This window comes from Arachis ipaensis, chromosome B6, assembly GCF_059453495.1.
Source record: "Arachis ipaensis isolate K30076 ecotype BB chromosome B6, ASM5945349v1, whole genome shotgun sequence".
NCBI lineage: Eukaryota > Viridiplantae > Streptophyta > Magnoliopsida > Fabales > Fabaceae > Arachis > Arachis ipaensis.
Window position 1 is genome coordinate 257528 of NC_142441.1, and position 21849 is coordinate 279376.

The following is a 21849-nucleotide window of genomic DNA, read 5'->3' on the forward strand; positions in this document are numbered from 1 at the left end:
TTAATTAATTATTTGAAATTACTTTCTATTATAAATGTTAAACTCTAAATTTGAAATTTGAAATTTTAACCTTTCAAAACATTATGATTAAAAATATTTAAAATAAAAAATTAATTAATATTAGTTAATTAAAATTTAATTTTATATTTATTTATTTCGTTAAAAAATACACGAGGATGTCAAATTCATAAATAAAAATGCTAATTTAACAACTAGAAAAAGAGTACAACAACTTACAATTATAATTAAAAAAATTATCACTTTTTCTTATCAAATATTAGCATTTCTCTAACCGCCGATATATACATTGGACCAATTTTTCATGGAAGACACTTTATGTTTTATCAATAAATGATATTTTTTGCTTGGGCTGATTTTTTTTCCCAATTTAACTAACTCAAAAAAGAATAAATTTATTTTTTTATTTTTTATATAAAAATATATGACGTTCGCGTATCATTATATATTGGTGGACTCTAATATACTTATATTTATAGTAACTATGCAAGTGTTATTAAAATTAAAGTAATATTTTTTAAAATTTTAATAACATATTTTTATTAAAAAATATTATTAAATAATAAAAAATATTATTTTAATTTTAATAATATTTTTTAAAATATCACAATCCCTGTAATCACCTTAATATCAACATATAGATTGACGCTTATTATATATTATGGTATACTATATACATCCTCAGAATATATTGGGTGCGTGCGTGACTAATAACAAACAAGCAAAGACTTTGTTTTTGAACGTAACTTCAAATCCACTCTAATAAGCACATCGATCGATCGTGGATACAGAAATGCATAGCAATTCGTAGCTTAATTAGCCCAAAGCATTGAGATGCCATTATTCCAAATATGTTTATGCCTTTATGACATATTATTCTTCTATCTCCATGCCTGCCGCAAAATGTCTTTCATTAACTTTTATCGATCTATCAACTTTATTTCGTTGCCTTCTTGCTTGTTAGATATTGGTGCTTTGATTCTTCTCTGTAGCTACAGGCTGATGACACATGATTGAATACACATCTATATGCATGCTTAAATTTATGCTTCTAATAATATAATTCTTTTCTATGACTCTGTCTTCATATATGCTTATATACGTTAAAATAAACTATAAGCTTTATTCAGTCAGTTGTTGTTGCAAAAAAAAAAAAAAAAAAAAGGTTTATTCCGTTACTTGGGAACTCCCTTTACTTTTTATTATATATATATAGAGATTCCGTTTGTTTTTCTTTAATTTTCGTACCAATTGCATGCAGTAGTAGTCAAATATATTAAAAGACAAGTGCCGAAATTTATGGTGTTTAGCATAAAGCTCACATCATCAGCATCAACAGACAACAATAATCTTCAAATATATATATATATATATATATAGGGAAGTTCACAGATGATCATCCCACTAGGCTGAAATGCTTCTTAATATTATATATACAAATTATAATATATAACAATGTTTTATTTTATTTATATTTAATTTATTTTAATTTTAAACTCACTTATTTTAAAATTAATTATATTTTATTTAACCATAAATTTTATTGAATATATACAAATTTAAAAGATAAACAAAAAAATTTATTAATCACAATTTATTTTTTCTTTTTATGATTATATGATATCTATTAATATTATTTTTTCAATAAATACTTGTAATATATAATAATAGATAAAGACTCACATATATCTGTTTTCATATGAAGTTAATAGTTAAAAAATTTTAGATGATATTTAGTCAAACTTGTCAAATCATCTAACAGTTCTTAAATATCAACTTCACATGAAAACAACTGAATGTAAGTTTTCACCTATAATAATATAATAATACAATAAATATAAACTAATTAATAAAGTATTAAAATTTAAAAATGATAATTATTTTTATAAAAATAAAATAAAAGTACTTATAATAAAAAAATAAATTTTATATAATTATTTTGTTTTTAAATAAATATTAAAATATAAAATAAATATTATAAAATATATATTAAAATATTAAAATTAGCTATCAAAATTAACTATTAGTATAAAATATATATTAAAATATAAATATACATTTAAAATAAACTAAACCACCTATGTATTTATACACAAATATATTGGTGACTAATTTTAGTGACTAATTTTAATATACGAATAGCATTTTTGTATATATATATATAGGCAGATATTTTCTTTGTTCCACATGTACTAAGTTTCTTTTTGTTGAAGAAACATGAGTGTACGATCACTTGCAAGCAAGCAAGTTGCAGCCATATATGCATGCATCCAACTCGTTTACTTGCTTTAATTTGTGCTCGTGCGGATAAACCTTTGCAGCCATTTGAACCAATCAAACTTCACATGACTTGAAGTGTAGTACGACGTTGCTTTTACAAAGGGAATTCACATTTTCTTTCCTTTCAATGCTAGTGGATTCCTTTCAGCCAAAAAGAAGAAGAAGCTATAATCCACTTTGTGCCACTCAATGGATCAAGGAACATTGTAATCCATCGATTGCTGCAAGCAGAGTGCCGCGGATTTTGAATAAGTATAAAGAACTCTGTGTTCTTGTCGTTGCTTATACATGTTTGACTCTTAATCGATTTGACAATGCAAACAACAAACAAACAATAATTTGGATAGCAACTTGCAAATTTTAAACTAGCTAGAATCCTTTTACCTTACGGCATTGCTTAAACGGGGAATAAACATTGGAAAATACCAAGATACTAATATTTTTAGCGAAAACAAAAATATTAACCTAAATATGCATGATAAATATAAGGAAAAAATATTACTCCTCAACGTATAGGATTTTATGGCTACTAATTTATTATGGCAACCTAAATCTTGTTTAAGGATTATTTTTATTATTTAAAGAATAATTATATAGTATTATTATGTATTTATTTTTATTTTATAATATTTTACTAATTTAATTAAAAATATAGGATTATATATAATTATATTATTAAATATTAGGTTTTAGAAAAAAATTATTAATATATATATATATATATATATATATATAGAAAAAAAAAACAAAGGACCTAAGGCTACACTTATAAAAAGTAACAATGGTTACAATGTGGCTATGCTTTACAGGTGATGCAGTAGCGTTGAAAAGCGTAGCCTATTCTGGTAAAAATGGAAGCTGAAAAGCGTAGCCTTTAATTTGGTCCTGGACAGCATCACTTGAAAAGCGCACCCTATTCCCAAATGCCAAAAGCGTAGCCCTTGGTGCAAAAAAGCGTAGCCTTTGAGAATAGGCAACAGCCGAATAGGAATCACCCCCAAAAGCGTAGCCGTAGCCTAAGGCATCATTTTTTTTCACTTTTGGCTACACTTTTCAAGTGTACCTGAATGGGTGTTTTTCTTGTAGTGATTGTTAGACACCTTATTTTTATTTTTAGGTCTGCAGCGCCTTGCTTTCGCCTTTTGTTTTGCTAGTCTTCTTTTTTGAGCAATCTCTTCATTTTGAGCTTAGAGGATACCCATGATATCATCTTCTTCAACACTGCACAGGACTCCACTGCTATTTCCCATGCCCTCTTATTTTCTAGCATTTGCTCTTCCAATGTTGCACTCTGATTGTCACAGAAAGCCCCATCATTTTCATCTCCGGCTTTTCCTTTTTGAGTATCTCCAACTCCATCCCTCCTTGCACCATCATTGTCCAACATACCTTCGATTCAGCACGTCCATACAGCATCAAAGACCTTTAATTCATTAATTGCCCAGTTTCGATCTTCAGCTTCGCTTATGGTATTGTTCTTTCCATTTGAATCGTTATCCCCGTCGACATCCCCAAAGTTTCCTTCATCACTAAGATCCCCACTTCCACCATTTTCACCACCAACATCACCATCACCTTTATCCATCCCAAGTCCGATGTTTTTAGTCCCTACAAACCCTTTGAAACTTTCATCCTCCAACTCCACCAGAATCGCCGCTCCGTTGACATTCCCAACCACCATCCCGTCCCCCTACCCAGCATTCATCATCGGCTCCAACGCAGCACCACCATTAGCCACTACCACACAGTTATTGAAACCATGACTCCCACGGTTCAGCCCCAGATGGCCATGCTCGTGTGTCCTGGGACCAATTAGCGCCCCCTTCCCCAACAAACCTTCGTCCCATTGATGTACTATGGCTCAGCGTTAGGGTATTGAGCACCACGAGGTCTGGTTTCACAAGACCCGTACCGGCACCTAATTCGCCCGCTCCAACGCCCCTCAAGGTTGATCCTGATGGTAGAAATAGGCCCATTTGCAATGTGTGGCCCATATTAGGATGACTAGCATTCATGAGCCCTCTTTTCTTAATGCTAATGTTCATTTTTCACCCCCTTGTGGCATCCCCTAATCCCACATTTCAATTTGCCAAAAGCCCATGACACAGTTTCATCAGAATCTTCTCTATTTCTTATAATGGCTTCTCCCACAAAATTAGCACTTTCTTCATTAACATCATTATTTGATTTGTAGGTTACCAAATTAAGAGGATTCTGTTTTAAATTTTCATTAACTCACTCGTTCAAAATATCTTCTGAAATTACCATTTTGTCCTTATCTTCTTCACCACCTCGAGTCACTATCATCATCAGTTTTGCCGCCTAGTCTACACAATCCGGTAGATTTGTTCGCCCCACCGATATGACAGCCACCTTTAAACACTTCCCTGCGGTACTTGTCCATTGCTGTTCACAGCTTGTGTCCTCATTAGCCTTTTTATCCAACTTACAATCTATTCCATATGTTTCGCACCCCACCTCTTTCACCAAAACATCAAACTCGCTAATGCTTATTGTAATATGAATCCATTCGTTGATCACGTCCATAACACAGGTATCAGTTTGCACTCGTCCAACACTGAAGTAATTGCACGATTCCGTCATCGTATCACATCCAACTACTTCACCCCATTGACCTCCTATGGTTTTAAACGTTTCAACGGACCAATAGTAGTGTTTTGATCGTCTGACTTTCTCTGAGTTATCTTCAATTCATTCGTACTCGACATTCTCCTGTATTTCGCTTCCTCCACGAAAATCACTTTACCTCTTAGCCTCATCTTATTCATATCCCTTATAGCCTTCAAAACCCCTCCTTTTGTGGTGTAACATATGAACGCAAAAATGTATATTATCACTTTTTTGTTTTTGTGATAAAGATATATCATTTATACGTCCCGTCCAGTTGAACAATTGAAACAACTCTCTCTTCAATATATCTTTAGAAAAGTTATCCATAAAGATTGAGAAAGACTCATTCTCAAGTATTTGATACTCTTCTCAATTCCAAACTCTTGGATTTTTGTCTTGTTTCCTATGTCTACCCCTCCCAGTGTTTCCGCTCACGCTCTCTCACCTACTCTCTCTCTCTGTCTTATTATTATTATTATTAGTTGCCAAAAGACATAATTATTGGATTTAATAATACCCACTTGTGTTTATCACATAGATGACATTATTTGACTCTCATGAGGTTGTTTCCAAAATAGAGAGAAAACTTTTCTTGTGTTTTATCTTTTAGGTTCTTGGAATATATATAGAAAATTTTGTGTGGCAACTGCCAAAATGTGGGAGTCAGAAGGCTTTGATTCCTGCCATCCCAATTCCTACAATCCCACCCCACCCTCTCCTTTTTTTTTTTGTATGTTTGTGGGTATGTGTGAGTTCGATAATGGAGCCCAAAAGAAAAGAAATCCAACTAGTAGTATACACATAACACAAAAAGAGACCAAATATAGTTGGGTCATGTCTAAAAGAATAACCTTAACCAAGTTGGGTTGGTCTAGTGGTTAGCTCACTAGTCCGCTTAAGCAAGTGTCGGGGGTTCGAATCCCGCCTTGTGCATGCAGCAACCCATTGGCCAGCGGCAAACCCTTAAATGGAGCTCAGTACCGCGACGGATTAGTCCTTGACCTGCCGGGTTAGGGGATACCGTGGGAAACCAAAAAAAAAAAGAATAACCTTAACACAAGTTAATATCAATGACAAAAAACTCACACACAAAAATACCTTTTACCCCAAAAAAAAAAAACCGTTATCAATACCCATACTCGATATTCTAATTTAAAAAGGACTCTAATTAAAATACTAATCATCTATTGCACCAAGTAGGATCGAGTCTTCAAGTCCCGTACCATATTTGCCAAAGATCTTCTAGCAGATCCACTGCTACCAGATTCGATTATGTACAACTACCTCCTCAAGTCTGAGAAATTCTTCTGTGGCCAGTAAAATAAAAATTTCTACTCTAATTGCGCATTGACCCCAAATAAAAAAAGTGGAGATGGGTAAGGCCCATAAAGGGAATTGGGCCGTGGGAAGGGGAGGTTGAGGTAGTGAGTGTTGGTTAGGGCAGTTTGGAGAAGGTGGGAGATATATAAGGGGGAGAAGACACAGTAAAGAGGTTAGGGCGTAATAGAAAATACAAGCCGTAGAAGAGGGCTCTCGCTGGCGCTTCGTGTTGGTGCGGTGTGGGGGAGAAGCAAACACTCTATCCATCCTTTACGACCAAGGATTCCCGGTAACCCTAACTCTTTCTATCTCTCAGATCGATTCCTTTTTCCACTCATGTTCTAGAACCTTCTTTTAACTCAGCATGTGATTTTCATTATATTTTTATTTTTGGTGTTGGTGTGTGGCATTGTAACGAATAGATGGATCGGTATCAGAAGGTGGAGAAGCCAAGGGCAGAAACGCCAATCGATGAAAACGAGATCCGTATCACAAGTCAGGGCAGGATGCGCAACTACATTACTTATGCCATGACCTTGCTTCAGGCACCTTTCTATTTATTCTTTCATTACCACAACTTACCCTGCCTTCTCAATTTTACGTGCTTGCTTTGTTCTATTCCTTGTATAAAATTAGAATTTTCTTCATATGAACTGCTGAATTGACACAACAAAAGAATCCTGCTTCGCTGCTACAACGCTTAACTAAGTCCTCTTTGGCAATAGCTTTGTTTTGTGACATACTTCTTTTTTAATTTTCAGAACCTGTTTTGGGAACACATTATATTGTAAGCATTTTTTAACCTAAATTAAATTTATGCACACCTATTAATTACGTGTGCAATTCAGGATATTTATACCATACTGCACGGGATATAGATGAAATACATGAAAGGGGTACAATATATTTTACAAACTATACATGTGAATAGTATAACATATTAAAAAAACATAATTGTTGAACAAAAAAATCAGAGACAATGATTCAAATGTTACCATGAGTTATTATTAACATTAAAAAAACACTTATGTGTTTGAATATTATGGAACTCCCCATTTATATTGGTATAGAAAAAACAAAAATAGAAGTGTCAAAACAAAATGAAAGTAAAAACTTGGGAAATTTATCTGGATGAATTTGACATGTTATGTATCCAGTGCTGTTGTGAGGACCATTTTGATCAGTTTTTTTTCTCAGATTATATTGTTTGCTTCTTCACAGGAAAAGGGTTCCAATGAAATTGTCTTCAAAGCAATGGGTAGAGCTATCAACAAAACTGTGACAATTGTGGAGTTGATCAAGGTTTGTTCCTTTTGTAATTGGCTGAGCTGGGCTATGTAATCTTCATACATGATATTTTGTTTTGTTCTGATGAGTCGTCCTCTATGTTTTCTTTTATTTATTTATTTTGGGTTTGCTTCTGTGGTTGGGGGTGATCAAATAATGCAGAGGAGAATTGTGGGTCTCCACCAGAATACACAAATTGGATCCACTGACATTACTGATACTTGGGAGCCCCTAGAGGAAGGCCTCCTTCCGTAAGTGCAGTTTCTGGATAGTATTTTAAACCTGAATGATTAAAGTGTTCAGCATTTCATTCAGGTTGTACTTTTTTTTCCACATATTTTATTTGATTATTTGATGTTGTCCATCATGCAGTTTGGAGACAACAAGACATGTATCAATGATAACAATAACCCTTTCTAAGAAGGAAATCAATACATCATCTGTGGGGTAAGTTGCCTTTTCCCACTTGCATTGTCATTAAGCAAAAAATTTTTACGTGCAAGAGGTGGTTGTGGTGGATGTGTACAAGACAACATCTTGGAAGTTCCTTGCTTTGACTATGGCTGGTCATGTACTTGGGTTTCATCAGCATGCAGAGGGCTTTTGGCACTTAACACAACTTATTATATTACTATTTTAATTGCCCTAAAAATAAGTTGCTTTATGCTTTTTCTCTTGGTTGTTAATAAGTTAGAGAATGTGTACTGATTATCTGCACTTCCTTAGCTGTTTCCAAGATTTCATGTATTGAAAGAGTTTTATTGTTATAAACTGTGAGTATTTGATATGATCTTTAATTTGTTTTGCCATTTTAGGTATCAGCCTCCATTACCAGCTGACCAGGTGAAGGCATCTGCTGATTTTGATTATGAAGGAGGTAGGTTCATATAACAATTGGTGTTTTGGAAAATGAATGTCTCTTTCTCCATCCATATAACCTTTGTGTTATGCAGAGAGTTCACCAAATGGCCGAATTCGAGGTCGTGGGGGCCGAGGAAGAGGAAGGGCCAGAGGTATGTATCCTGTTCTTGCATTCATTTTTATATTCAATGTCATGTTTATAATTAGAGGTTTATAGGTTTTGATATCTCTTGGATAAATCAATTGTAAATTGTAATGACCGAGCCCTTTAACTTAGTCCATTATATTTTCCTCATCTCAGTTTTGCATTTTCAATCTAAAGTTAATGCCTTGGATGTTATGTAAACATTTGAGAAAGTGGTGACAATATGGCATAGGGTATAGAGTTTTCAAGTACACATGAGTGCAACTTGATAATCGAGTTTTATGTGTTTCAATAACCTTTCATGTAACTTGTCCACAACCAGTTAATCACATTAAACGTTAGGGAAACTTGTCTGAATTTTTCTTTTAAAAAATATTTTGTTTGCAAGTTATGTGAACCGACCAGGTTAACAGAATGTTGATTCTATGGACATATTTGATATGGCTGTTGTGTTCTTTTCAGGTAATGGTTTTATTTCAGCTGATTATGAGGATGGAGGCTGGGATCGCAACATGGGAAATCCCAGGGGGGGAAGGGGCAGAGGAAGAGGAAGAGGACGTGGTTTCCGTGGTCGTGGAAGGGGAGGATACAATGGACCTCAGCTTGATATGCAGCAAGATGGTGGATACAACCAAGATGTACCTCCCCAAGGACGTGGTACTTAATCCCTATTGTTTCTTTTATTTTTATTTTTATTTTTTTCCCTTTATATTCTAAAATTATCAAGTTCATTGTTCTATGTATAAGATATCATCTATAATCTTCTTTCACATTCATCATTTAACTTTTTTATCCAAGGGTACACTGCAAGATACCCTCTTATACAGTGCCTTTTTTGTATAGACATGAGGAGATATAGCATTATATTATCCTGCAATGGTGGTTATTTTGATTTATAAGAGTTTCATGAAATACTTGATATGATATATTAGTATATTACATTTAAATCTTGCTACATGCTGCATTTGTCAAACTTGTGGTTATCATTCATCAGGATGTGGTGGTATGTGGACTATGTTCATCGCTGTATGAACTGAAGTTGTGTACTTATTATTGATTCCAGGATGAAAATCTAAATACTATTAAGAAAAGAGTACTTACCTAACCATGCGAAGTTTAGTTATGGAAATTTCTTTGTTGTAACTTGTTTGACGAATTCATGTTTTATGATTTAACAAGCTATGATGGATAAAATGAAATATGAATATGAGATAACAGACAATAAGCTGCTTGAAACTTCTTTATGATTATCTGATTAAATTTTATTGTAGGTCGTGGCCGTGGCAGGGGTGGTTATCGTGGAAGGGGTCGTGGCTTTAGATCCAATGGGCCAATCCAGGCAGCTGCTTGAGGCAGCCGATTGGCCACCTTCAGTGCACCGTTCATGATTTGATTGGAAGAATACCTTGTCCAATGTTATGTTTTGATTTTAACTTATTTCTTCAATTTTCCCCATTTCCCCTTTCTTTTTCTTTGGGGCCCAACGTACTTTAGGGCATTTTCTTACAGTTTCAGTAGACTTAGTTGGAGGCTGTTGCTTTATGAAGCAGCCTTCATGTTTTAGACCTAGGTTTAGATGCTTGAAAAGTTGTACCTCTGTTAAGGCCCTGAATCTCATTCTTTAATTTATATTTGCTAGAGATGTGTTTAAACTAAACTCTATTTTTGTTTATCTTACGCTGCAGTAGAGTGCATGATTTAGTCTTATCTGTAATGATAAAGTTTTCCCTTTGCAGAGGTGGTTAACGTGGCAGCTAGATATGTATGTCATAGACTCATAGTGATATGCAATTGTATATTGTGTCTACTGTTTATTAATATGCTATAGGTGATATTACATGACTAGATATTTCCTTAGAAACTTGCTCTACAGATGAGGCCTTGGGTGGCTTTGAATTATAGGATTGGAGCACTCTGTTTTCCAGCTGACACCAGGGAAATGAAAGTGCGGTGAAAGAGTGGAGAGGCAACAGCCAGTGCAATTTGAGCAAAATCAGTAACGCACATGTTGGAGGAACGTCAACATTTGTTTTCTTTTCTCTTCATAATTTCGTTCTTTATCACTCGAATTTGTACTTCTGCGTGTATTTATATTTTTATTGAACTCCCATCATTTTACCACATTTTAATGTGATGCCTTATATTTTTTATATCATGTAATGTCAGCTACTTATATAGAACATGGTTGTTGAGCCTCCGTATAATGTTTTTCTTTCAGAATCACATTATTTTTCTCACCGTTTTAGGCACCCTTTTATTGATATAATTATGAATATTTGCTCCCGACAATATCGACCCTTTTCTCTTGAAGTGATATCTACACCTACAAAATGGATAAAAAAATTTAATGTTTGTGAATATTCAAGTTGTGTAAAATGATACAATATAGATTATAGAAGGGTATTTATAAGTGTTAAGAGAATTGAAATAATAAAGACGTAATATCGTATAATAACTATTCAGATATGTTAAATAATGCTAAATTAATCTAATTGATGCTAATTATACTCTAACATTTCTTTTCAAACTCAAGTGACAATTTGGGTTTGAAACTTACTTGAAACAACTAAATAAAAAAATGCATAAACTGATAGAACGGATGCGGATGGAACTGTCTGAAGAATGCGCAAATAGAATTATTGGAAAGAAGCGCAGACAAAATTGGCAAACTGCTGAAAAGTGACAATAAGTAAGTAGTGGATGAGCTAATCGGTGAGGTCAGAAAAGCATCAAAGCATTAACAAAAGAAAAGGAAAAAAATGGCTAATCGGTGAGATCAGAAAAACATCAAAGCATTAACAAAAGAAAAGGAAAAAAAATGACACGGCAGAAAAGTATGGTAATTTTACTAGAAGAAAATCAACTTACTCTCATCAAAGAGGATTACATGACTTTGATACCATGTTAGAAAGGAGAGAGGGAACAATAGAAAAAATGTTTGTGAGTATTCAAGTTGTATAGAATAATACAATATAGAAGAATATTTATAGGTGCTAAGAGAATAATGCTATAATAAAGACGTAATATCCTATAATAAATATCTAGATATGTTAAATAATGCTAAATTAATCTAATTGATGCTAATTAGACTCTAACAATAATCATGTAATAAAATTAAATTAAAATTACCCCTAAGTAAAGATCAGAAGTTTACTAATTGAGAAACAATACGACGCGTCTCTATTACTTCTGTACCGTGAATATTTCTGTTTTACTTGACTAGTCATTTTTCAGCTGTCGGTTATTTGAATAACAAATACTTTGAATATAAGGTGAAAGGTCCCCCCCCCCCCCCCCCCTTTCCTTTTTTCTCTTCCCTCAAACGAAATGAATATGATGACGTTTATTATATAACCATTGCTTTTTTTTTTTTTTTAAAAATTAGGCTTACTTTGGAAATGAAGTATTTGAGATATTGTTGAAACAAAAGCTTTATGCAGTGATGAATCATATAAGTCCTTAGAACGATAGTAATGTATAATTTTATTTTATTTTTTTGGACATACACACTCACCCACACTATACCGATCCTGGGTACAACTTGATGAGAGGCATACAAATTCTCCATCTGTGCCAAGCCTCAGCTGCATAATTAAAACTGTTAAGAATCCTGAGAAGGAGCATACGAACTACGGAGAAAGAAAGTAAATTATGCGGAATGACACATAGAAGATTTTTCTAGTTTCAAGTTTCAACAAGCGTAAGTTTTAATTTAATAAATATATAAAATTGAGTTCTGACTTCACGAGAAGTATAGACGCGTTTTAGTTATTAGTATTACAACTTGCATGTACATAACTAAGGTCCGTTTTTATTTAATCTGTAAATAGTATTTCTAACACATACCTACCATAAGTGTAAAAATTAAAAAAAAAAAATCTGTGATATAGAATCTTGTTAGCAGTCATTTCATGTTTGTTGTAGGTCCCATGATGAGCTTGCTATGAGCTTTGAGGACGCTTGACGGTGCTGCCAATAGGGCTCGTAGCATGCATAGGCTTGAGTATATTATTATTTAATAAACGGTGATAAACTAAATGAATGTCAAATATATATCCTCCATGTGTTTTCAGAATGAATCAACGGTGATTATTATATATTTTGCTTTTGCTAAAAGACAATTGACAATCTATATAGCCAAAAAATGTGACATGTGCATGTAACTGAATTAAAACGACACTAGCAAGCATTTGCATGTGACACATTATGTTTATGATCTAAGACCATTTGTTCTGTCATTTTATCCACAAATAGCACACAATATGTGAACGATTGAAAAATATATTTACACTGTTAAACAAATAAATATATTAGAAGAAGCAAATGGGGGTGTGGGGTTTTGATCCATTCACGGCTCTAATGTTGGGATGTGCATGTGAGGTGCCAAGGGAAGAGAACGTGAGAATTATTGAATGATGTTCAGAACCTCTGAGGCTTTTACAGATTATTAAATTAGATTAAAAAATGTTCCATGAGTTCTCTACTACTGCAGGGCTCACATGTGCAAGGGTAATCCTTGGTGAGTTTGGTCCCTTATTTAAGGACAATTCTTTTCTGCTTGGAAATGGCACTAAGGGGTGGTGGGAGAAGGATAACAATGGCAAAATTTATTCTTGTTTTGGCCACCTTCATTGGATTATGCAGTTTCACATATGCTTTCTCAGCTTCAAGTTGGACCAATGCCCATGCCACCTTCTATGGGGGTAGTGATGCCTCAGGAACTATGGGTAAGCAACGTATATACATAGCTTTTTCTAATAAGAGGGTGATATTAATGATGCATGAATGCAGGAGGAGCATGTGGGTATGGGAATCTGTATGCAACTGGGTATGGGACGAGAACTGCGGCTTTGAGCACAGCCTTGTTCAATGATGGAGCCTCATGCGGAGAATGCTACAAGATCATCTGTGATTACAAAGCAGACTCAAGATGGTGCATCAAAGGAAGATCAGTCACCATAACCGCCACAAACTTTTGCCCTCCTAACTTTGATCTTCCCAATAACAATGGAGGGTGGTGCAACCCACCTCTGAAGCACTTTGATATGGCTCAACCAGCATGGGAAAAGATTGGCATCTACAGAGGAGGCATCGTCCCCGTCCTGTTCCAAAGGTATCCACACTTTGTAATTTGATTAATGAGGATATATATGGATGCATGATGTATGATCCTAATTAAGATATGATGGTGCAGGGTGCCATGCAAGAAGCATGGAGGGGTTAGATTCAGCATAAATGGGAGAGACTACTTTGAGTTAGTGTTGATAAGCAATGTGGGAGGTGCTGGATCCATCCAATCAGTGTCCATAAAGGGATCAAAAAGTGGGTGGATGGCTATGTCAAGAAACTGGGGTGCTAACTGGCAATCCAATGCATATTTGAATGGCCAATCTTTGTCATTCAGGGTCACTACTACTGATGGAGAAACTAAGCTTTTCAATGACATTGTTCCATCTAACTGGGGATTTGGCCAAACTTTCTCTAGCCCTGTTCAGTTCTCATAAGAATCTTCACATTTATTTTTACCATAACCAGAGCGGCTGAGGCGTGCTTAATTATTTTATTGGAGCAGCCCGCCATCTTCTTCTTCTTAATTTGGTGGATTATTGTTTCCAATAAGCATGCATATTGATGTAATTTCAACTTGTTTAAATTTATACCATAAATTGTTCTAATATGAATCAATACTCTTTCTTTGTACCTCTGTTGGGGCATGTTCATTTTTCACTCTTGTCTATCATTATTTAAATGGTTTTTTTTCCTTTGAACATCTTTCTAGTATTTCAATAAATGAAGTTAAGAATAATGATGATTAGAAGAGTTTCCACCAATGGTGCATCGATGAAAATTCCAATGATGCAGATCGATGCTGTAAAGAATCTATGTCATTTACATATGAAAATGATTATGATTGAGAGTCACGACATGATGTGCTGGCCTGTCACAATCACTCTCACACTCACACATTCATATAAATATGAGATTTTCATTTCATGGTATAACCTATTTGAAACTCTTGATAAGTTGTCCCAATTGCCTATACATAAATCTCAAAACTCATAATAATGTAATTTACACATCAAATTTAACTCTTGATAACGCTGAGATATTTCATATGCATATGCTTCATCATTAGATTTAGATGTGAAAAATGAATAACATTCCTTAACTAATTAATTTTAGAATGCTATTGATTGAAGTCAATATTAAACCATCCCACATCCAATTCCAACCAATGACCTCTTTTAGTAATATCTTTACTTGTAGGGGAATCGATGACAAACAAGTAATGTCAAGAATATGTAATTAATTTTTCACCACAAATAAATGATTAATAAAGAAAACAAATGAAAGCAATTAGACAACTACTGTATAAGAAGAAGTCAAGAAGCATATATATATCTTTTGTACAAACTAACTAACCTGCGTGGGTTCAAAAACTAAATTAAAGTACGCACTACGCACGTACCAAATGCATCTATTGTTTTATTCAACAACAGAAGATGCTTTGATAACACTGCTCCACTAACTGCTTCATATTCCCTTAACAACTCCATCTTCATTGCCTTCCCTATAAATGAATAAGCATTCCCCCCATTGTTCCTCAAAACTAAGGTTGAATTCTCTGATTAGGAATATCAAATATGGCAACAGTAATTGCCTTAGTGGTGATGACCATAATGGTGTCCTTCACTTTTGTAGCAAGTGCACTAAGTGTGGATTACTATGAACACACATGTCCTCAGGTAGAGTCCATTGTTTCGGGTGCTGTGTATAAAGCAGCCATGAATGATATAACTGTCCCGGCTGCTCTACTTCGGATGCATTTTCATGATTGCTTCATAAGGGTATGCAACTTTTATTCCTTGTGCATATAATAGGCCTTGTTCTTCTAAGTTCCAACATTGTTACAATGTTGCTTTTCCTTGTTAAAGGGGTGTGATGGGTCTGTTCTACTGGAATCAAAAGGAAATAATAAAGCAGAAAAGGATGGACCACCCAACATCTCATTGCATGCATTCTATGTCATTGATAACGCCAAGAAAGCAATTGAAGCCGTATGTCCCGGAGTCGTATCTTGTGCTGATATTTTGGCTCTGGCCGCAAGGGATGCTGTTCATCTGGTCTGATTTCCACTCTCTAACAAGTAACAATATAATTATATTCACAATTGTTGACTTGAATTGACTTTGTATTTTTTAGTCTGGAGGACCCTATTGGGAAGTGCCTAAAGGAAGAAAAGATGGAAGGATATCAAAGGCCATTGAAACAAGACAGTTGCCAGCTCCAACCTTCAATATATCCCAATTACAACAAAGCTTCTCTCAGAGAGGCCTTTCCTTGGAAGATCTTGTAGCCCTCTCAGGTGGCCACACTCTGGGTTTTGCTCACTGCTCCTCTTTCCAAAACAGGATTCACAACTTCAGCCCCAACAAAGACATTGACCCTTCCTTGAACCCATCATTTGCCACCAACCTCAGAACCATATGTCCCTTTCACAACAAGGCAAACAATGCAGGTTCCCCATTGGACTCAACCAACACCGTCTTTGACAATGCTTATTACAAGCTCATCCTCCAAGGCAAGACTGTTTTCTCTTCCGATCAAGCACTTCTCACTCACCCCAAAACCAAATCCTTGGTTTCAAAGTTTGCTAATGCCAAAAAGGACTTTGAACACGCATTCGTCAAGTCCATGATCAAAATGAGCAGCATCACCGGTGCTGGACAAGAAATCAGGCTCCATTGTAAACACGTTAGATGATCCTGTATTTGTATGTCTTATGGTTTCTTAAGAAATTGAAGACACGAGGGAGACACAATAATTGCTATAGCTTTTCATAATGAAGGTTTGGTTCTTGATTCTGACTTGTGAATATTGTTAAAACAATAATCATAGTGCTTAAGCTGTTCGAGATTATATTTGTTTAGTTTTGTTGTTCTTAAATCGATAAACCGGGCTGTTGTGGAATGTGGAGTGTTATTTCTCCATGATCCAAATACGCCTGTATATATTGGCTTGTAACATTTCTCCATTATCATCTTCACATATTGAGAAGTTGAGCGGCCAATCAAGGTTAATTAAATGTTGAAGTTTAAAAGTTAATGTACATTAGTAAAATGTTCAAAATTATGAATCACACAATATATTTGATAAAGAACCTTGCTTATTATATGATTCTGTTCTATCAGGCGAGTTCATTTGAAGACACCTATTCTTTAAACTATCTAACAGTTCACAATGTCTTCATTGGAGTAACCACCTTAGAATTAAGGGGTACACAAATTTCTCCATACATATCCTAACATTTGGAGTTACTCTCGATGTGAAACTAGCCAGGATATTTCTTAACAACTATTTCTATCACATGAAGATGGATAACAAGAATATGCCACAACCATTAAACAACTATTTTGAAACTCTGAAATATTTAAGAAGCTCATGCAGCAGTGGCACTCGAGTTTCGATCGCTAGATTTGTTTTTGCGGCCCCAAACAGGATTGGACACAATAAGCTGATGCGGCACAAGCCGTTTCTCACGCTTCGTGAGCTTGCGGAAATTGTGAACCTTCAACCTCGCAATCTTCGCCTCTTCTTCAGCGGTTATTTCTCTTACTACAACTGTTAGCCTGCATTCCGGTTTGACTTTGATGCCGGCTCTTCCTTTGGAATGGTAAGAAACTTTCTTCCGGAATAATCCTTTTCCAACAAACGCTTCGGCTGCAAGAAATATGAAACAGCATCAGCACGGATTTAAACAAAGTGGCTAAACAAATTAAGTTACACAATTGCAAAATTTGAAGCGTTACCAACAATGAGGCGCTCTGCATCCAATCCATGATTATTTACGGCATTTCCTTGGGCTTGAGTAATACCCTGCAGTGCTTATAACTTTAAAACATAAGTTTCCAATTCTGCAATTCCCAGCACAGATCATGGAAAAGGAGGAACAATCCCATAGAATTAGATAATGGTAATATTAAGGGGAAGAAGTGATGAAATTTTGGGAGCTGAAATATATGTAGGAAACAAACTACAAGTGCAGTGCATAATAATAATAATAATAATAAAGGCAGCTCTGTAGACAAGCATCTCGTGTTAATGCAGGATCCTAGAAAGGCCGCACCAAAAGGGCGTAATGTAGGCAGCCTAACCTGATAATTACATAAGTAGCCAATTCCACGGCTTGAACCTGTGACCTTGAGGCCACACGGAAACAACTCAACAACAACAACAATAAGGCCCTTGAAATTGTGGACCGAAGTGGAGGAGAAAAAATTGAACAATCCAGAAAGCCAAAAGAATGTAGAAAATGATAGAGAAGGACATAAGGTAGCTAGAGAGAAAGCACAACAACATTGAAAGTATCTGAAGGTAAGAAAGAAGTTGATCTTTATGGTCTATTTTGTGAATGAATGAATCTGTGACTTTAGAGAGTTGCAGATATATTGCTAAGATACAAGGCTTAATGACCAACTACACCAACAGCTGAACTTGTTCTAAGTAAATACGAACTCTTGGTTAGAAACCAATGAGGACAGATAAATCAACAGCCTAGCCTTGATGCTGTATGGTGCTCTAGAAAAAGCAATTGAATACTCTTAGTTTTGTCTACACACAGAAATGAAAATACAATGTAATACCACTTATTACCTGATATACAGTTCTTGAAGCTCGCTTTACTGTCACTTGCAATTGCAGCAATGCATCTTTAACCAGCATACCACGAACCAAAGCAGCAACCAAGTTGACCTTCTTAGGACTCTGAGAAAGCACGTTGAAAAATAAGGTAATCAGTCATATATGCTAACTGGACCACAGAAAAACAGAAACCCAGAAATTATGATCATGTTTCCATAGCATTCAATCCAAGGGTGGCTTTTCATTGACCAGAAAATTATGCTGACTGAAGAAACACAGAAAGTTTCTCAAAAAGTAGGCAGAGGCACCATTTGACTTGGTGACCTGGTATTCTCTATGGGCACGTTCAGAGATGCTCAACCAATAGCTCAGGATGAAACAGATCATGTTATACTTTTCAGTTTTCAAACTATTGCTATGCTGCAGTCTGAACTAGCTAACATTGTATTTTAAGCAGTTACTTCAGAATGACCCATATTAACAGGGGAAAAAAATTATATCCATAAGCAATTCACGATATATTGGCAATTTGGCATTGACAAAATCACTGCAGCACCAAATGTTATGCTGTTAAAACTGAATTATCCATAATAATATAACAATAATTGTGAATGGCATGAAAGGCATTTCATAGTTAGTGCAAGCATTTGAGTTGAGTTGAATTTGTGTATCATATCGTCAAGCATGAAGTGCCCAATGGTTATAAGGCATTTCAAAAGTTCAGGAATCTTCGAAAATCTTACTTCAAGATAAAATGGAAATAATGATTATAAAGAATATTACATACAAAAACTGATAAATCGAGGTAGAAATGAATACAGTCAGCACAATGGCAGTGACTGAACCTTGTTAAGCAGGAACAATTTCCTTGTCTAAATCATAATAATTTTGTTAAAAGCACCTTTCAGGATGAAAGATTGATGTTTTAATAGGAGTTTCTCTCTGACGTTTTTAGACACAAGAAACCTGCGCTTCAATCATATTTATTGTTTTTTTTTCTCTCTTGTAAGAAGCATCTCTTAGTCCTCTCATTTTCTGTTAGACTACTTCATAATAGGGTTGTCTTAATAAAGGGGTTCCTTTGTTGTTGCTTTTGGAAGAAGTACCATTTTCAAAACAGAGTCAGAGGCAGAAGTAGAAATCATAGACATGCTTTTTATTAAAATGAAATGGAATTAAACTATTTGAATGATAAGTACTCTTTAGCATAAATTAAAGAAAACCAATGAAATCAAAAGATTTGTGTCATGTCCATAATGTAAATTGAGCAATTACTTAAGAAATACAAGATAACAGAATTACACAAGAGGAAAAAACAAACCTGCTTTATTTTTGACATTACTGCTTGAACTCTTTCTTTCTTAACAGGTGTCTGCTTCTGGTCTTGAGCTTCTTTGCTACCCAAAAAGGAAGTTAAGGCTAACGGGGAGGAAGTTGGTGTTTGTTCCAGATCTGATGACTTAGAAAGCAAACAGGTAGAACCCGAAATTCCCTAAAACAAAAGAACCGTGTAAACTCCAACTATCTGTCAATAGAGTTTAAGTAGAGAGCTTATAACGTGATATGATCAGTCACAATGTAAATCAAAACCTGGTATTGGAAAGAGTGATAAACAGGGCTACGACTTGAAATTGAGGGCAATAGTATTGTTCTTGCTGTCAACGTCGTCAGACCCTTACCTACAATGTACAGAAATAGGTTTTCTAAAGTATTTAATAAAACCTAAAAAAATAAGAGTAAAGCATGAGCAACTTCACATAGTTTGCAAGAAGGAAATAGTTAAAAACATAAATCACCAACCTTGGGGAGATGAGGTGGTAGCAGAGTGTGCAATTTGACGAAAAACTGGCAAGAAATGCCTTTGCCACTGGACCATGATTACAATGCACTCTTTCTGTAAAGTACAACCACAATATGAATAGGTTGTTTAAGGAAATTAAAAAACGAAGCAAATTTATCAAATGTCATACAAAGTTTAGGATCACAAGAACAATATTCAAATCAACTATTTTTTCCAAGGTTGCAAGAACCGGACCGGTCAATGAACCGGTAAGGCAACTGGTTCAATGGTCCGACCGGGGTTCAACCGGTTTAATAAATATTAAATAAAATTATTAAAAATTAATATATGTAATGCTTGATCACTATCTAGTTGTTCTATCTTCAAAAATAAAAATTTCTAATTAGCAACAACTACAATTGACAAACACAAATTTACACAGATTAAATACAGTTACAGCCAATGACTAAATATTGATTGTTAACAGATTTAGAGAAAATTTCTAATCACATCAAGAAGCCAACAATACATGCAGCACCAAAAGTTCAAAACAGAAAATTATCAATTACATAAGGCATCAAAAGTTCAGAAAACAAATTCAGAAGTCAGAATCTATACAATTAGACAATTAAATCAACAATTAACAATCAACAAAATTAATAAGTACCACAAAAAATTAACAGAATTATTTTAAAAGAGAAGGCGAGCTCGGCGATGACAACGTCGCGGTGGGGGCTGCGGTGGTCAAACCCGTCGCTGCGGTGGCAATCCGAAAGGGGATGGATCCAAGATGGGAAAAAATTCGAATTTTTGAATTGAGAAAAAAGGAAAAAGGTATTTTAAAAAGAATAGAAAAAGAGGATACCTGATAGGTAGAGCGAGAGGTGGAAGCACCGCAAAGAAGAGAGGAGAGGCTGAAGAGAGGAAAGGAGAGGCGACGGAAGAGGGGAAGTGAGCTCAGGCACAGAGGGGATCGAAGACAGAGGCTTGATGCACAAGAGAGAAAGGGATCGACGATGAAGACAGAGACACGATTTCAGGGTGGCCGACGACGACGAAGACAGAGGCGGCGACGCCAACAGCAGCTCCGAGCAGACCTGGCGACGCGAGGTGAAGGGATCCAGGAGGAGAGGATCGCGACGGCGGAGCTCGACGCTGGATGAGGAGAAGAGTTCGTCGGCGACGGCGGCGCTGGCCGTTGGCTGCTGCTGCTGGCTGGCTGGGAAAGAGAGAGGCTGCTAGGGTTCCGTCTTAGAGCAAATAAGACGTAGTGAAGTAGTTCTTTAAATTGTTGAAACCATTGAAGCCTTAGAGCAAATACAGAAGTAGTGAAGCAAATTCAGTCTGAATAAAAAGATTTTTTACATAAACTATTAAATATATAATTATTTATGTACTTTTGCCTAATAACTTAAATTTTAGAGATACGTAATTTAATAACAAATATTTTGAATATTTTTAGTTACTAACTCAAGGTTAATTCACTTAATTATAAATACATCATCAGAAAACTTAAAACTATTATATATATATATATATATATATATATATATATATATATTCACTTGATATTTTATAACAATAATAACAGATAAATCAAATGAGAATCATGTCTACAGAAAAAATACTTGATATTTTACTTTGAACAAAAAAAATCAGTTACAAAAAATATCAAATAATTAGTTATTGACCGAATCAATTTGGTTTTTATTGAAAAATTGATTAAAAATTAATGGCTAATTCGATTTTCAAAACTTTGAGAATAATTCATATATGACAAAAACATTCCTAGAAATTGTATTCTTAGTAACGATATTGCTGGAAATAAAAATCAAGAAGGCATATTTACCTTTTTATCCCTCTTTATTTAAGCCATATTTATCAT

General features: G+C 34.9%; 4 protein-coding genes across 4 annotated transcripts; 3 read left to right on the forward strand and 1 right to left on the reverse strand.

The window, feature by feature from the left end:
* Nucleotides 1–6399: 6399 nt before the first annotated feature.
* On the forward strand, nt 6400–10199 carry LOC107645330 (Alba DNA/RNA-binding protein). The gene is made up of 9 exons (XM_016349335.3): nt 6400–6538; nt 6672–6794; nt 7471–7551; nt 7699–7787; nt 7909–7983; nt 8352–8413; nt 8490–8549; nt 9005–9199; nt 9814–10199. The coding sequence occupies exons 2-9, from the start codon at nt 6672–6674 to the stop codon at nt 9891–9893; spliced, it is 765 nt and encodes a 254-aa protein (XP_016204821.1). The 5' UTR covers nt 6400–6538; the 3' UTR covers nt 9894–10199.
* Nucleotides 10200–13073: 2874 nt separating this feature from the next.
* Nucleotides 13074–14244, forward strand: LOC107645329 (expansin-A11). Its single transcript, XM_016349334.3, has 3 exons — nt 13074–13269; nt 13334–13655; nt 13737–14244. The coding sequence occupies exons 1-3, from the start codon at nt 13107–13109 to the stop codon at nt 14044–14046; spliced, it is 795 nt and encodes a 264-aa protein (XP_016204820.1). The 5' UTR covers nt 13074–13106; the 3' UTR covers nt 14047–14244.
* Nucleotides 14245–15127: 883 nt separating this feature from the next.
* Nucleotides 15128–16407, forward strand: PER64 (Peroxidase superfamily protein). The gene is made up of 3 exons (XM_016349331.3): nt 15128–15390; nt 15478–15666; nt 15746–16407. Exons 1-3 carry the CDS (start codon nt 15187–15189, stop codon nt 16304–16306), a joined length of 954 nt encoding a protein of 317 aa, XP_016204817.1. The 5' UTR covers nt 15128–15186; the 3' UTR covers nt 16307–16407.
* Nucleotides 16408–16691: 284 nt separating this feature from the next.
* Nucleotides 16692–21642, reverse strand: LOC107645328 (uncharacterized). Its single transcript, XM_088491689.1, has 7 exons — nt 20830–21642; nt 19985–20078; nt 19775–19863; nt 19506–19676; nt 18197–18307; nt 17353–17419; nt 16692–17263 (listed from the first exon to the last, which is right to left on the reverse strand). Exons 2-7 carry the CDS (start codon nt 20058–20060, stop codon nt 16983–16985), a joined length of 795 nt encoding a protein of 264 aa, XP_088347815.1. The 5' UTR covers nt 20061–20078; nt 20830–21642; the 3' UTR covers nt 16692–16982.
* Between the last annotated feature and the right edge of the window lie 207 nt (nt 21643–21849).